Source organism: Leguminivora glycinivorella, chromosome 19 (genome assembly GCF_023078275.1).
Source record: "Leguminivora glycinivorella isolate SPB_JAAS2020 chromosome 19, LegGlyc_1.1, whole genome shotgun sequence".
Taxonomy (NCBI): domain Eukaryota; kingdom Metazoa; phylum Arthropoda; class Insecta; order Lepidoptera; family Tortricidae; genus Leguminivora; species Leguminivora glycinivorella.
Genome location: NC_062989.1, coordinates 15,862,889 through 15,880,588, shown reverse-complemented (window position 1 = coordinate 15,880,588; position 17,700 = coordinate 15,862,889). Strand labels below are relative to the sequence as shown.

General features: G+C 38.1%; 2 protein-coding genes across 2 annotated transcripts in view; one reads left to right on the top strand and one right to left on the bottom strand.

Moving 5' to 3' along the window:
* The window catches only part of LOC125236786 (nuclear receptor corepressor 2-like), a 211,208-nt gene that overhangs the window by 24,796 nt on the left and 168,712 nt on the right, over nt 1-17,700 (top strand). The gene's annotated exons all lie outside the window — the stretch shown is intronic.
* Nucleotides 879-2,967, bottom strand: LOC125236415. The gene is made up of 2 exons (XM_048143208.1): nt 2,558-2,967; nt 879-1,543 (listed from the first exon to the last, which is right to left on the bottom strand). Exons 1-2 carry the CDS (start codon nt 2,736-2,738, stop codon nt 1,008-1,010), a joined length of 717 nt encoding a protein of 238 aa, XP_047999165.1. The 5' UTR covers nt 2,739-2,967; the 3' UTR covers nt 879-1,007.

The following is a 17,700-nucleotide window of genomic DNA, read 5'->3' as shown; positions in this document are numbered from 1 at the left end:
TATTTGAAGTACTTTGAAATGAATCAGCGATGAAGAAATATTACTTGAATAGTAGTTATAATAACTAAGAAAATTTCAAATAAATAGTAGTTAAAACAAAATTACTCGAAACAATTTTACTCGAACTAAACCTGTGACTAAACTTTCGATGATTTGTTGTCGATGAAATGATATTCGATGAAAAGTTTGTCGGCGAAACAAGGGTACACCGTAGGTTAGGTTTACGTACTGTTTAGGTACTGTTAGACTAAAATACCAATCATCATCAAATACAACGATTTAATACAATGAACCACAAGAAACAGACAACATGGGGAGCTACAACACGACGCGACGTTCAAAATGGCGGGCGATGCTCTTCTGTCAAATCCGCAAGTCGTACCTGGTCGTACCGTACGTGTATGATGATTTCCAATACCGATCGTAGGGCTATGCGAATCATCGGTTATCAGTATTAAGGTATAAATAAATTGTTTGTATTGTCTCTTTATCTATGGAGTAGGTTATGTTGCGGTATGACCTCTGAATAGTCTGAATCATATTACATTCGGTTGTAAACAACATGACACAGCGGGCGAAACGGTAGAACGGACAGGATTTATGCGATCTTGATGGATGTTTCCTGTGGCCGATTGTCACTGTCAGGCGTCATGTAACATGACTTGTACTGTCATTGATTGGAGTGTAATTATACAAAGCTGATTTGGTATTATCATATGCATTAAAATTATTTTACCAATCTGAGATGTAGAGAATTATACTGACTTGACTTACTTAAAGGTTGTCTGGAAGAGATTATACTGTTCTTTGGAAACCTGACACATTCTTCTAAGTTCATTAAGTATTAGTTTTCTTAACTTAGAAAAAAAAGGAATATTTTAAGAATCTTAACTTTATTGGAATGAGACATAAAGCTAAATTAGAAAAACTATAATTACATTAAATGTATTAATCAGTAAGCCTATCTAACTGGCTCTTGCCAAGCATAAGTAGTCCGATACCCAACACTAACTACTCGACTGATGTTGTGCACTTGTTCTTATATTTTTAATAGCTGTAATAACTTGACATCGGAACTCTAATTTTTGATCCAGATCGAATGATCTAACCGCTGGCAATAGCGATTCGAAAAACGATCTATCTTCATCCTCAGTAGGTACATTAAATGAAGCCTCTGCAAAAGGAGTCATTGAAGGCGGAGTATCCACGAATTCTAAAGTGGGTTCGGTTTTGATGTTCGTGACCCGTTTTCTTTTTAAATTTTCTATGGTCGAGGGAGTCTCATCGTCGCTCCAATTGCAATCGTTCAAAACTTGGAAGTGCCGTCTTTTGTTTTTCCTCTTCCGATCATCGTCCTCGCTTTCGTCCCACAACTGATTCGAATTGGAATCATTTTCCTCCGCTTCGCTGCCGGAGCCTTTGTAAACTGCGTTGAGAAAGGATAGTTGTTTAGCGTACATGTAGCCCTTCTTGCCATCGGGTTTCTTCATGTTGCGTACGAAGGAGTCTCGAATGTTCCGCCATTTGCCGTGTAGTTTTCTGTCTGAAAGCAATAAAATGTTTTAAGTCCGGTTTGAGCGGATGTGGTTCTTGGGATTCGGGGAAATTGTTCTCCTTATTTGGCTTAGGATGTGTTTGAAGTTCTTTAACCAACAACGTTAACAGTTATAGCCAGTTAAGCATTCAAATTCTTAAAATTGTCTTACTGATAATAACTGGTTTAAAACCCCTTTAGTTTATATTTATACCTATGTTTCCTACCATTTTCCTACAAGCTGTATCTCATATTTTATTTAGATTTCGTAAGTTGCAGAAGCAATGAGAACGCAAGATAACCGGTTTGAGTGTTTACGCGCGTACTCGCGTAGGCGCTACAAGTCAGTTTGTACAGTCGCCATCATATATATCGAAGTGGCCAAGGTGCTCACAAATATCTAAACACGCCTCTATTGTCAGGGCGTGTTCAGATATTTTTGCGCGCCCCGGCCGCTTAGATATATCTGATGGCTGTAAGAACGAACCACGTTCCTGAATAAATACGACACCCTTTGTACAATCAGACTAACACAGCTGTATTCTATCTCGGAATTCTAAGGGTATGGCAAAATACACCTACAGTTAATGGAATTTGTTTAAGCCGTCAGATGACATGAATGACACATTGCGTAGTTAGGTACCTACATCTAAAAATAACACACACGTGTCGAGATTCATAACCTATAGGTACATAAGTTGAATTCATAACCTATACAACAATCACATTGTTGTACCTACAACTTTTATCACAAAATATTTAAGTTTGAAGTCATAATATCGCTACTTGTCCTTCTTGTAGGACAATGTGCGCATAAAGTGTGACCGCGGGTATAAAATCCAAGCGTTCGAGTGTAAAATAACATCTAACCGTCAACTGTAACTTTTCGTAAACATTGCTTTCATTTCAATTCTACGATTTCGTTCTTCAGAAACGATCATGCTAAGTTTTTTTTGGACTAAAGATGGATAGTGTAATTAGTGTACCTATTCGTCAAAACTTGTAAAAACAAACGACACTTACAAACATCGTTTTTGTCTCCCTCTGACATCTCATCAAACTCCTCAATAAACAATCGAGCGACTTCGCCCCACGCTCGATTTTTCCTCGACTTGTGACGGTTGTCTTCGTGCGAAATGTCCCATATCTCCGGGTGTTTCTTCACTTCGTTTATGAACGACTCGACGTCGAGGCAATACGACATAGCGGTTGCGCTGCGTGGCTTGCGTACCGCGCGCGTCTCGCGACTGGCCCGCTGCGCGGTCGCGCCGTCGAGCCGGCGAGCTGGCAACGTCGCAAATAGGGTTTTGAATGAAATTGATAAGTTCGTGTTTGTGCTGCACTTCGTTGGTTGTCGGCATGAATAGTTGGAGTATTGTCACTGAATCGGAAAATGCAGTAGCGTTAGGTGTTGGACGCATTTTTAATAATTTTATAAGTTTTGTTTTTAAATTTTAACTGATTGATCATATACAGCAAATGCAATATCCTCTTAAAAGATCGGTATTTTTTAATACTACGTCGGTGGCAAACAAGCATACGGTCCGCCTGATGGAAAGCGGTTACCGTAACCTATGGACGCCTGCAACTCAAAGAGTGTCACATGCGCGTTGCCACCCCATTAGAAACTTGTACACTCCCCTTTGCTGTGTTAAGTATAAGTATACAGGAAAAAGGAGATCTTGAGGAGGTATTGAGATCTTTTTAAGAGAAAAATCCCGTTTTGCAAGTTTTTGTTCTGCTTTTTTTATAGTTACCATGAATTTCATTAACATTATTAACAATAAATACCTATACCTAAGTTTGTAGATAGTTACACTTAAATTACGCATAAAACTGCCCCAAAAAACCTATTTTTATAATAGAAATGGCCCAAATTCTAAAAATGATTCATAGCGTGCATTGAATTGCGTAACTTGGAGACGGCGCCAAGCAAAAATCCCTCCACATTACTTTTACCGAAGTTCGCTCAGAGCTTGCCAAGAACGGGAAGTGAGAATTTTCAGAATAAATCTCTAACTAAATCTTGTACTTTAGTAATATTTTGTGAAAGGATTTAATAAATCTCCGTTACTTCTTGGGTGCTTTAAAATTATTTGGATTTACGGCTTGTCATCACTATTTATAGTGATTTACGTTATAACGGATATTTTTTTTATCCTCCTGACATTGAAAGTGATTTTTGTGTGCATAATGAAAACAAACAATATAAACGATTAGTATATTAAAATGGACGATAGGTTGTAAACAAAATATTTAATTTTCTATCTTAACAGTGTCATCTTACATTTAAACTAATTAATTGAATTTATAACTAATGACTAATCATCGCTTTCAACTCGCATCAACTTCATATCTGATTCTGCTTCAGTGCTGCCACCTGGCTCGTTGTACTGGCTTGAAACTGCTTCCTGTAAAACAAATAAATAAATATTGGGCGACACTTAACACAAATCAACCCAGCCCCAAACTGAGCAAAACTTGTACTAAGAGTGCTTGGCAGCGATATGCATATATACTTATATAGATAAAAACATCCATGACTCAGGAATCAGGAACAAATATCTGTGTTCATCACACAAATAATTGCCCTTACTGGGATTCGAACCCAGACCGCGACTTAGCAGGTCCGGTCACTACCGACAACGCCAGACCAGTCAACTTTTCAACAACATTTTAAATACCTACTTTGAGCCACTTAGCACTTAATTTTAGAAACCTAAAGTTTTATAGTTCAGTGCATTAATTGCGATAAACACGCGATCGTGTGTGGTACCTGATAACTTGTTACAGTTATTTATAGGTTTGATAATTAGCATCGAAAAAACTAGCACGCTTCAAAGTAGAGCACTGTAAGGTAAAGGTGTGCATTTTTGCAGTAAATCGTAGCTCTTGCAAGTAAATCGTTCAAACCGGTCGCGTTCTCAGAACTGCTTTCATTACATACTCGTACGGTACGGATCACAAGTGTAATAACCTATAACCACAAAATTGAAATTTTGAAAAAACCCCCGACCGCGACATAGTAGCCCGATTTCATGAAATATGGCTAACGCTAAATGCAAATCGGTTCATCCGTTCGGGAGCTATGATGCCACAGACAGACACGTCAAACTTATAACACCCCGTCGTTTTTGCGTCGGGGGTTGAAAATTGAACTGGCTCGAACCCTTATACGCGGAACGGAATGTATTATAGCTGACCAAAAACGCTAGTGAATATGAAGACGCTTACGCGTCGTCGTCGTCGCTGAACGCATGCGTACGCACGTTCTTACGAGCGATTTTTGGTCGGAGAAAATTCCGTATCGATATGTTTGGGGAGACCCTATTAACAATAGGGAAGACGACTACATAAAACAAATGGCATTCTGGTTTAGTCCGTCAGTTAGATCGTCCTGAAATACTGAACACATATTTTTCGCTTTTTCTAAAAATACAAAGATATTAGAGCATCAAAGTTCCGGAGTACTTGACGTCACTTCGTCACGCGAAACTTCAACGCACTGTACCGTCGTAATTTTTCGTTTACGAGAAAAAATAAAAAATACGTGTCTAAAATTCTTTGATAATCTAACTGACGGACTAATTAGTTTTTTTAGTCGTCTCGTCTATTCGTAGCACGTACACAGGTCAGTCTCAACCAGCGGCAACACAGGATTATTGCCTATTTGGAAGTTTCTCAGCACCAGCAAAGTATTGCCTAATCAGTACCTATTAACGTTTATTACCTGCATAACCCTTGCGACCTGCGCTCTAGCCCACATCTTGATCTTCGGCGGCAGCTGTCGCATCTCGGGCAAGAAAGAAAGTAAGAACAGTTTATCGCTGTCCTCCCCTGTCTCCAAGGAAGGAAAGTAAGAACAGTTTAGACGGGAAGGGAAGACGGGCAGCGGCATTTCGAAGTCTTCGGCTGGGCCTTCGTCTGATGAGGACTCTTTGGCTTTGCGTTTCTTGGCGCGCGGCTTTTTGATCTTGACTGATATAGGCTCTTCTTCTTCCACCTCGTCTCTGTAAAAGATAATTTAAAATTAGTTAAATGTTCATAGAGTTGAGACTGACTTTTAAAATCCTTCAAATCACTGTTTCAGTACACATGATGCTTTTTTATCGCACAAGTGCGAGAAGTGGGTCATTAACATTATATGCCTATGTCGAACCTTCTAAGGGCCATATGTACTGAAAAACGTCGTACGATACTCGTGCGAAGAGGTGAACCTTCTCTTTTCCGCACTTGTATCGTAATGTATTATTACAGCCCTATAACACAAGGAAAGAAGACACCATAGCGAAACGTCGCAATCGGTTGCAAGCTTCCCTTGTCAGCTATGTGGCAAAATGTGTCGCTCTCGCATAGGTCTCTTTAGTCATCAAAAGCGATGTCTCTCGGACATTGCACCATAAATCATCTGAAATAGACGCTAAGGCCAGGGGGCCGATTTTTGAGTCTCACGGCGTTCGAATTCAGAAAATTGTCAATGAAAATAATAGGCAATTCACCGTTTTCAACCGGTATTTTAGTGACAGTGAGACTCAAAAATCGGCCCCCTGTAGTAGTCTAGTAGTATAACACATTTTAATACACAGTGGTGCAAGACTATGACAGACTAAATTTGTGACATAATCTTATTGTCGAAGGCGCTTACGTCCCGCGGCGTCGTATTTGTACACGAACGTCGCGCATAACGCCATAAGCGCCATCGACAATGAGGTCCCTTTACTCATGTAATGTCACATTTATAAATGTATGTAACTATGTACAGTGCACTCGTGTCTAACTTACTCTTCGCTAAGCTCGCCCTCAAACCCCCCAAGGAAGCTCATGCGCTTGAAGTGCATGTACACTCTCGCGTTGATCCGCACACCTGTCTTGCGCGCGCGCAGCTCTCGGTTGTACGCGTCTCGTAACGACCGCCATTTTTTCTGGAGCTGCAACACTACAATTAATAATATAAACATAAAGGATCGAGTCCACAGAATTAGATTTAGATAGAAGAAACGAGTTCATTTATTTGTATGGCGGTCGAGCGTGTCAGATTTTGTACTGAAGTTGTTACTTGCCTGTGATTTTAAATATGTCTCAGGCCCTTGAGTGTTGATAAGTTTTATGTTGTTGCAATTAAAACTATCGTCGCGTCGACGCGACGTGACGCGGCGTAACTTTGCCCAGGCATTTGTAACGAGGCATTTTTAATGTTTTTGTTGACTTCAACTTACAAAAATTGACGCCCGAAAGCTGCAAGCTGCGATTAAAGACGGACAACTCAGTGGATTTCACTGAGTTCTTTGACACGCTAAGTAGATACGTTTGCTTGATCTATGGTTTATATGACATCTGTGATCGAGTCAATATTGTCAAAGTAAAATGTGTATTTGTTCACACTGTTACGGTGCATATACATTATACTGCCTTCTCTCGACACAGACTTAAAACGTTTTAACTTCAGTTTTGACAATTTGGCCCATATTCTTAACTTGATATGTGTTTAAATTGTCAAATATCGCCACTATCGCCATCGCCAACATTAGCGCCATCAAGAGTCAACCAATGTAATGTCATCTATATAGACGACCGTACATTTCTCTTGATGCTTCCGAGGTATGTTTTTCTGAGACTATCTGTTGTATATACGGAGTCTTTGGTATAAAACAATAGGACAATAAAATTGCAGTCACAAGGTTTGCCTACTACAAGAAACGCATTGCCGCTCCTTCATACATCCAGTTTTTTTTGCTGCTACCATTCCTCAAACGACCATTTAGTTTTTCTATCATGATTAACCAAATAATTACACATTCATTTACGCGTTACACGAACGTTTTAACCACAATTTCCATGCAGATTTCTACATGTTTTCTTTAACGAAGGCAAGAAATTAACCTACAAGTGTTTTTAATATCGTTAGGGGTTGTTAAACAGCCCCGGCCGGTTAAAACCGGTTTTAAAATTGTGTCCGTTGGTCCGTATTGTAATTGCAGGAATACTTTAGCATTTCATTATGATCCTGGTCACTGGCAATCAGAATGATAGGGTTATCTTAGAAGCTATCTTATCTCCTATATTTACAACGCACGTTGAAATTATAGTGCAGCAAAAACAAGAATTTATTATGCTAAATACTGTCGAGATCGCCTCGCATGTGATGTATAAATTACATATTTAAATTAATGCTATGTACTCTTCTTGAGATAGCAATCATGGACTCGTTAAAACTATATTGTATCAAATATAAATTCATTTTGAAATGCAAAACTCAAAATTACATACAGATATGCTAAATTTCAAGCCAATGGAAAATCTAGCCTACTACGTTAAAAGCGAAGTTAACCGTTTCTGTGCGGATGACAGGAGCGTGTCATCAAGGTTTTTAACGAGTGCTGTATGACACGCGAGGCGTGTCATTTTAAAATCGACAAATGTAGCTCGCCGCCACAGCGTTGTTTTCAAAAATGGAACACGCAACGAATCGGTTAAATTAATCACTACATAGTATAAAACAAAGTCGCTTTCTCTGTCCCTATGTATGCTTAAATCTTTAAAACTACACAACGGATTTTGATGCGGTTTTTTTCAATAGATAGAGTGATTCTAGAGGAAGGTTTACATGTAGGTCTAGGTATAGTACCCGTGCGAAGCCGGGGCGGGTCGCTAGTAATGTATATTTTTAGAGAGTTTAGTACCTCTAGATTTATGTAGTCATACAACAGATACTGATTACTTTTTTATTAATTTGTGTCAGAAACCGCCATGTTTTTATTTTAATAACGTCTTTTATAAATTTAGTAAACATCATCAGAAATACAAAAAAGGCAGAACGTAAATGAGCAAACAAAGCTCCAGCTGTTATCGTCCAATGCGTCACCGATATCAATCACAACCGTTCCCATACTTGCGATAAACAAACCGGGTCACCGCCTCGCGTGCTTTGTCACTTTCATTCTGCCCCACTAATGGACTGCTTCTACCAAAAGCGACTAGCTATCGGCGATAGAAATGACGATAGTCGCTCCAGTGATTGCTGACCTTCAGACCTTCAGATTGAAATAGTAATGATTGTAGTCAACCAATTAGAATTGGTCACTCTAGACTGTGTCACATCGTCAAGTTCAAGATATTCAATATATATGTGGACAGAGTGCCAAAAATATGTACTTATACAAGACTATTGCTTATGCGGTAGGTTGTGGATACATGTTTTTGACACTTTGTCCGCATCTATATTTTAACTTTTGACTGTACCTATAATTTGTCACTATAATAAATTCCTTTCAGAAGAACCATTAGAGAATGAAAGAGGATTTTTATGTAGCCTCATACTCATTTCACTGATTCTGTTCCTATTAGAAAATTAATACTAAACCTACAATGCAATGGTCTAAAATAAGACCCAGTTGAATGACTTTCCTAAAACATACGTCAGTTTTACAACGAAATTACCTGCGAAGCAAAAAACCATTTGTTATTTCTTGTCCAGTGCCTGCCTAATGGTTTTTACGGAATCCTTGTGCCCATTCCGTAAATTAGGATTCCGTAAATTACTTTTACGGGCTGTCCTTTAAAACGGACATTGAACTTTGTGAGGGTTACGCTTATATTTATAGTGCTTTTTGTATGTTTTTTTTTTTATCGTGTGTCTGAAAGGAATACCTTTTAATCTAACTATTGCTAATTGTGTGTAATATTCTGACTCGTAAGTTTAACTTTTTGTCAAGCAGAAATGTCTGCAATCAATGCCACTAGGCTTAGAATAAATTTAAAAGTGGAATCCAAAGATCGTGAATTCAAATCTCAATCTCACCCATGGCAGAAATTTTCCACTTTTAAATTTATTCGAGAGGTTTAAAATTCTGACTAAGGACATCATTCCGTCATCAGTTGGCCTATTTCCCAATAGTGACAATTTTCACCCCTCAGTGACACTTCGCCGTCGTTCATAGCCTGTTCAACAAGGAAATATGTTACCAACCCTGAAATAGGCACAGAAATGTCAGTGTCAAGCGTCAATGTCACTGTGGTCAAGTAGCCACAAGCAAGCATCGAAATGTGACCCTGTAAATTTTGTTATAAAACCAATAAAGAAATCTACATCTAAACGTCGAGAACACACCTCTATCGTAAGCCATAGCTTTAGTATAACTATCCCAATCTTGGAACAGGGCAGCCCCTACTTCCTTCCACAGTGCTAACTTCTCCTCTCTATCCGTCGGTTGATCCGATTTGTACAAAGCCGGCCTAGCCTTCACTTCTTCTATCAGTCGAGTCGGATTCAAATTTTCAAAGTCGTACATTTTGTCTTCGAGCAAGTTTATTATGTAAATTACATTTATAGCTTCTAGAACACACAAAATTAAATCCTAGTGATTTGCCTATTGATTTTAAAAAGTCAGGTTATGACCTTGAAAGCAAAATTAAATCCTCACTGTCTAAAACTAAGGTTCAGAATAGTTAATAGTCATCTATCACTTTTTAAATTGTGGTGTGTCAATGACAATAATTAACATGTTTATTTCGTCTATCGTGCGATTTTGTGACGCGACAATCGCGTCCGCGGCCGGGCGTGCGACTGACGCGCGACTGCGCTCTGCGCATGGCTACGATAATCGCAGCGAAGCGGAGTCGAATTGATTTCGATGCGTTTAGTCGGTGCACGGTGCTTTCAGTGCTTTTTTTTTCTGTTGGCCATAAATTGGTCATGTGTTGTGAGCTCATCTGCCTAAAATAAAATCTCCGTGTTTGTATTGTAATAAGTTATTGAAGGTAGGATTTTAGTTTAAGTCGTCGTAGTCGCACGATTGAAATTTGGCCTACGAACTAAAACTTAATTTAATGCTTAATATAGACAGTCTAATTTAGTAATGTATTTGTTTAACATTAGTTGTGGCAAAATAGGTTATTCATGAACACCTTTGGCTTATACGTTATCTACAGGTGTTAAAAACGTTTGTTTTAAGTAGAATTTTTTTTTGCCTTATACGAAGCTATCCAGTTGGAACTGCCCTTTTCTTTCCTATTTTATCTTACTGTTCTTAAGCATTCTCATGTAAGGTCCGACCGAGATCTCGGTCTCGGTCTCGGTCTCGGCATTCTCAGCCGAAAATCGGGCCGAGATCTCGGTCTCGGTTCTCGGTCAAAATGGGCCGAGATTCTCGGCAAAACCGAGACTACGATTTTGAATTTATTGCGCACTCGCGTCCGGTTTTTAGCTTTCAGTTTGTTACATCGCCCGTTTGGTATCCCGATTTTAGTGATTTTGGTAGGGTCTTTATCGACATTTTAAGCCAAAAGCAAACAAATACCTAGGTATAACTCATAAAAGAGTGTAAAATATTTACGAAAACTTGATGTGTGTGGAAGACAACGACGACGCGAAAAATCAAAGCAGCAGGTTAGAATAATACCTACCTTACATGATAGAAATGGCGAATTACGGAATATCGGACGAAATTTTGAGCTTTGTGGATGCTGTTTTGAGTTGTTTTAATGAGTATTGGTTTTTCATAGTCATGTTTATGATATACATACATACAATTTTGGAAATAATCGCTATCAAAAAAAATAGTTCGTGTCCCTTAACTTTGAATCATGTGCCTAAAAATACGTCAAAATCAAAGTAAAGCTTAGTAAAGACTTTCAAGTAAAACCTGGAAAACTATCCGTAGAAAACACAATTCGACAACCTGTTTTATGATTTCTTGCAAAGAGTCACAAAAAATCAGGGTATTAAACGCGCGTGTAAAACCTCTGAAATTGCATGCCTCTATAGGCTATGGCGACTGCTTACTACCGGGCGAGCCGTATAGTTGTTTTTGTCACTGACGTAGTCTATTTTGCTACGGTAGATAGGTAAGGAGTGCGGGTAGGTTTGGGTAGTTACGGAACCAAACACTAAGCAGGACCCAACATACTCTTGGTTTCCTGGTTAATAGGCGAATTTCGATTATGAAAACATTTTTTTGTAAAAATGGCATATTTTTTTACTGTTTTACAAATTCTCGGTCTCGGTCTCGGTCTCGGCCGAGAATCAAACGCCAGTCGTTATTTTCCGTTTCCACGTCCAAATGGAATGGCGTCCGGTTCGAAGTGGGTTCGAATTACAAGTTCCGAACGCCTTTAACGTTGCAATGTTGCTATTGCTATCTCCCTGAATGCTTAGATTTGTTTGTTACAAGTTACAAGACTACATGTTTATTGCTTGGAAACGCAAACGCGGTGTTAGAGATGTAGATTTGGACATTCAATTAAATTTGTACGATTCGCGATTTATCTTGAATTGAATTCGTAGTCCTTGTTTGCTTGTCTTGACAAAAGAGTCCTAATGTTTTCGAAACGTCGCATAATACGAGCGAATGAATAAAATAACGTAACCAGTAACCACTAAATTGTAATGTTGAAAAAATCCCGACATAGTGGACCGACCGATTAAGATAATATTTATTGTCAAAGCTGTGTAGTACATAGGTGTTTTAAATCCATCCAACATAGCTAAGAAAGAACACGCCCGACTAATTCAGGCTTTCAAACACAAATAAATAAGTCTAAATTGGTTCATGCGTTCCGGAGCTACGATGCCACAGACAGATACACACATAGACAGATAATAACACCCCGTCGTTTTTGCGTAGGGGGTTAAAAATAAAAATAGGTCTATGGTTATCGATCGTTATCAGCCTACGTCAGCGTCATTAGGTTAAGGCAAGATGATAATGATAACACAGATTTTATACTGAGCTTTGGTCTATGATTAAACTATAGCTAGATGGCACTGCATTGTGTCTAGATTATTTAGGTGTCGTAGGTCAGGCAGGCATAATGCAAACCGCAAATTACCTAGGGACCATTGAATGAAACGTTCAAGGTCTGATGCATTAGGAATAGATTATGTACGGTTTGAAACTTCTTTTTGATTTAATAGGTACTTTAAGTTATTAATTATCATAATGTATAACAGAGGAATCTGCACTGTTCAGAAAAGTTAATGTTTTACACCTTATAAAACAAAAGTCTCCTGTCACCTCGCGATGAACTCAAAAACAACTGAATGGGATTTACTGCGGTTTTCATTTCACCTATAAATAGAATGAATCTTGAGGAAGGTTTAAGTAAGTATAATTTGTTAAGATTTTCTTTTAAGTTGACTGATATGATGATATTTGTTTGTTACTCAATTCGGTAAAAATCGCGCAATTATTTGTTGATTGGTCGTGGTCCTTACTTACAATAACTTAAATTTCTAGTTAATTTAATAAGTAAGTAACGAGAAATTTCCAGACCAGACCAGAATTACCAGATTCACAAGATGTAATTTAAGGCAAGCAAGAACCACAAAACCATTCACTGTTACAATACTTACAATCTTGGCTGGCAAATTACCTACAGTCCACAACCAAACAGCTTAATCATAACGTCGAGACTTGAGATACAGTGTACAGACTTCTTTCTTTTATGACTTCACATACATTATCTGCACTATAAACTAACACTCGTCAAAATAAAAGAAAGCATTCGCCGTCTGATCTACAAATACACCGGCATTAATATGTTAGCAATCAAAAATATCCGAACGCGACGTTGTCAGACTTCTAACCACATCAATAATGTAGGTATCGAGCTGGCAGCGCGCTGTTGCCGCTCCGCGCCGGTACCGCTATGCGACGTTGCCGCGTCGACCCACTTCCAACCGGCAACAGGCGCGAACGCGATTTTTTAATGTGTTCGAATTGCACGTTTTCTTTTTTAAATTACGGGTTCCAATTATAAAAATCGTTTGCTGATCTCAACCTCCGCAATGCTCGTGGTCATTTTGGCAATACTACCTATTTAGTTTTTTTTTATTAAAATAACAACAACAGGTATTTACCGAGTGAAAACGTGTTTTTACCGATCGATTTAAGAATTGCTAGTTATTATTATAGAATCGTCACATACACTACACTTTACCTAAGTACTTGTACATTGAATTGAATGATTTCTAATTTATATTTTTTTATTTGCAGGTAATCACTTAACCACGTTAACCACAATCCAATGGTATGATGATTGGTACGTAAAGTGGTGAAGTGTCCAGAATCTTGCAGAGCACTATTCTTGCAAAATGCAAAACACCTGGTGCTGATGAATGAATTCAACGAATGATAATGAATGATTTGAATGAATGATATGAATTTATTATAAATAAGTAGCTATTACCTATACACAATTACACATCAGGCATTTAAACTATTCTACGTTTAAAAAAAAACAAAATCATACAACAATTCAACAATGCAGTACTGTAACTTGAAGTACAGACCTAGGTAATAGGTGTACCAATAAGTTATGAAATTTGGTCACGCTCGACCAAGTCTCGACACGACTTATACTTTTTACGGTGGAACTTCTTCGTTTATTTCTACAAGTTCATTAAATTCTATCTTTTTCTACAAAAAAATCCGACCTATGAAAGTCTGGACGCCTACGCCTAGTTTAAGTACATTTTAGCTAATGGATTACTTAATAAATTAAGCCTGCTCTGACAATTGGCAATGTGGATTATTGTAAATAAAAATATGTCTTTGCACATGAAGAATAACCTTAAAATACTAGAAAGTCTACCAACTAACGCAATTTCAAATAAACATACGTTACAACTCTCCCCACACCTCACGGGACCATTTTAGCACCTCTAAAAACAGCGTCCGCTATGAACCCAGGCTGAACATTTGCATATAATACGCATGCGTACAATGCACGTCCGGTGCATTGTGAGAATGCATCTTCACGGTGCCATTATGAGAAGTGTAAATCACCATAGATGGCGTGGCAGTTTGGAAAATAGTCCTATAAGCTCAGTGTTTGACGGGCGATAGAGAACGCCAACCGTCAGCTGTTCTAAATATAAATGGAATGTTACTTTGAAGAGTTTGAAGTCAACATTCTGCTATACTGAGGGCGTACGTTTATCATTGCCATCGTTGCATAGGTAGAAAACGACAACTTTGGTAGAAAGTGTCACGCGACTTTTGGGAGCATCTGTCATTTTGACGACGTGAACATTCGTAGAATCTCTTAAAGGAAACTCATTACTCTGCGGGGGCACTCCTCTTCTTCTCTCATCAAATCTTGAGCTCAGAATTTACTACTAAATATAGTGGTAGATTTTTGAGTTTCATAATACAGTCACTAGACTAGAGCTTAGATTTGAATATTATAAAAGTAATCCTTAGTTATTATCCTCTTGCCAATCACTGGCTTGAAGCCGATGCAGATCCGCCACCACACTGTCCTCCCAGCGATACCTGGGTCGACCCGCCGGATGGACGTCCACCTGCCACCAGGCCCAAGAACGCTCTCTTGACTGCCCGATCGTTTCCCATTCTAAGTAAGTGACCGAACCAGCGAAGTCTGTGGCTGTGGGCTTTAGTTTCACCGATGATGTTGGGTTCGGCCACTAACTCCTCGATCTCAGCATTTTTCCGGATCCTCCAGGTGCCATCGTCTCTCTGAATAGGTCCCAGGATCTTGCGAAAAATCTTTCTCTCCGCTACCAGGAGCTGGCTTTCTTCTTTCGGTGTTTACTGAAATGAAATATTAAATAATTGGTATTTATTTAGGTACTGATTATCTACTGACTTGACATCGAAAATATAATAAATATCACGAGTGTGAATCACTAAGGGCCGATGGACACAATACATACATATACTAGAATCAACATCACAAATGATTAATAAATTAACGTTAATGACTGATTTCGTTATTTCTCCTTTTTAACCCCCGACGCAAAAACGAAGGAGTGTTATAAGTTTGACGTGTCTGTCTGTTTGTCTGTGTGTGTGTCTGTCTGTGGCATCGTAGCTCCCGAACGGATAAACCGATTTAGATTTAGTTTTTTTTGTCTGAAAGCTGAGTTAGTCGGGAGTGTTCTTAGCCATGTTTCATGAAAATCGGTCCACTATGTCGCGGTCGGGGGTTTTTTCAAAATTTTAATTTTGTGGTTATAATAAAGATAACTAATGAATAACTCATATAAATTTCCATATTTGATTTACTAATGTCCTTAAAAACTGAGTACTTAATTACTTATCTCATATTTAATATGAATAAGTTATCAAAGTTGTTCAAAGGAATTTAAATCGTTAAGGAAAGGCCTAATGAGCTCCTTTAACGAGATTACTTCTCAAAGAAGTGTCTTTTTAAAAGAAACTTGTAGGATTTTATTAAAGACTTTTACAAAGTAGTCGTAGTACAATTCACTCGATTTAGTGGGAAAGTTGTATTAATTAGAATAGATGGTTTTTGCGTCAGAATTAGAATTTCAGATACTTGAGAATTGAAGAGTAGCTTTGGACTACAAAAATAATAAGGGCCCATTTAGACGGTACGAGAACTCGCATACGAGTTATTACATTGCGGTATTTGATGGCTGTGCAAAATTGTATGTACCCTCAACATGCGAGTTCGCACGCCGTCTAAATCAGGCCTAAAAGAGGAAAAAATCCACTCGTTCTCGCTCGACACTGGGAACTCTCTTCACTGGATCACTAGCCCGCGCTCTATCAACTGAGCTCTAGCAAATGAAGTTGAATACCGTACTTTTGAAAGAAAAAAAAAACAACGTTTATTTGGTGTATTAAAAACTTAACCTATTCACGTGTTTCACGGTAATAACCATATCAGAAATAACGATGAGACACTAGTTATGTTTTAATATGTAGAACCTAACTAGTCGGGTAGCGATAGCTTTTGAGGTTTCGATAATATTCACGTTGCTTCTTTTTTGCATATAGTTTTTAGACTATTGATCAAATATAAAAATAATATTTTGGGTCGTCCTAGGTACCTGCTTAGCTCGAAATTTAGGTATTTCTATTTTTAAGCAGTGTTCAGTCAAAGAAATATTCGAGAAGAAATTATTTGTATCTATATAAAAACAATGTGGTTGCCGATGTACATATGCATTTTGGGTCATTTTCATCCATGGGTTTAATGATATTTTAAAAATGTCTAATATTGGCCCTAAAACACCTAACAAAATATTAGAGTTGGTAAGTGAAGTCTTATACCATTCAGGACATTATTATATATATATTTTCTTAAAGTGTGTCACATTTTATCCATTGCTTATATATAAAAAATTTTTTTTTTAATAAAAACCCTGTCAAAGCCTGAAAAAAAAATTCATGTTAATAAGTTGACGTCTATATTATTATAAAATGATATCAAGTCATCATTTTTAATTTGGGTCACTTTCATCCATGGGTTTTCAATATTTGGCAGAATAAAACGCAACGCAATAGAGTAGTATTTTAAATTTTTGCGCTGTGTGGCGCGCAACCGATAGCCAATCAGGTTGGCGCATGCCGCTGGCGCGACGCCGCGCTGTGACACGAGGCGTAGGTACCTACTTCTCGTGCGCAGTCATACATAATTTAAGATTGCCAGAGGGTCGGGCTTTGGCGGGATTCTCCCGATTTTTTTGTAAGTCTTCCCAATTAAAACTTATACATAGTAGGTAACCTTAAGAACTTTATTACATTAGTAACGAAAACAGACCAATTATAAATGTCGAAAACACGTAAAGGTCTACTACTCGTATCTAAAATAAACGAAGTAAACTAGCTAAACTATCGTAAATTTTTATTATGGTGTATTAGGGTAATTCCGAATGACAAAAATGCTCTGGTAATTCCGAAGAGGGAATCTTGATATGATGGAAATAATGGTGATTTTTATGTGACTTTCGTAATTAGACGACTTTCGGAATTACCCTAATGCACTATTATTTTACATTTCCCTACGAAATCCTCGAAACTCCAGAACCTTTTGTCCCGATATTGAAGTACCTAATTCGATCCGGCGCTCCTATTCATACACCGTGATTATATTATTGTAACTATTGATTTCAGTTTTTAGTTCCACAATACAGGGTGTAATTTTTATGACGGGAAATATTTATGGATGCAAATGGATACAAAACCCAAAAACAATAAATTGTAACTTGAATATTATTTCCTATATTTTCCTTAATTTTCATTTATAATGAACACGAAGCGCACGGCGGCATAATATATCTGTACACCTTATAAAACAAAGTCCCCCGCCGCGTGTGTCTCTGTGCGCGCGCGTGTGTGCAAACACAGGTGGTGAGACTGCGGTAGCCATTATTGTAATTATTCTCATTATATGGC

Coding starts and splice junctions, on each gene's coding strand:
- LOC125236415 (XM_048143208.1), bottom strand. CDS start 2,738: ATGTCGTATTGCCTCGACGTCGAGTCGTTCATAAACGAAGTGAAGAAA. Junction 1,544..2,557: donor GGGAGACAAAAACGATGTTT/GTAAGTGTCGTT, acceptor TATTGCTTTCAG/ACAGAAAACTACACGGCAAA.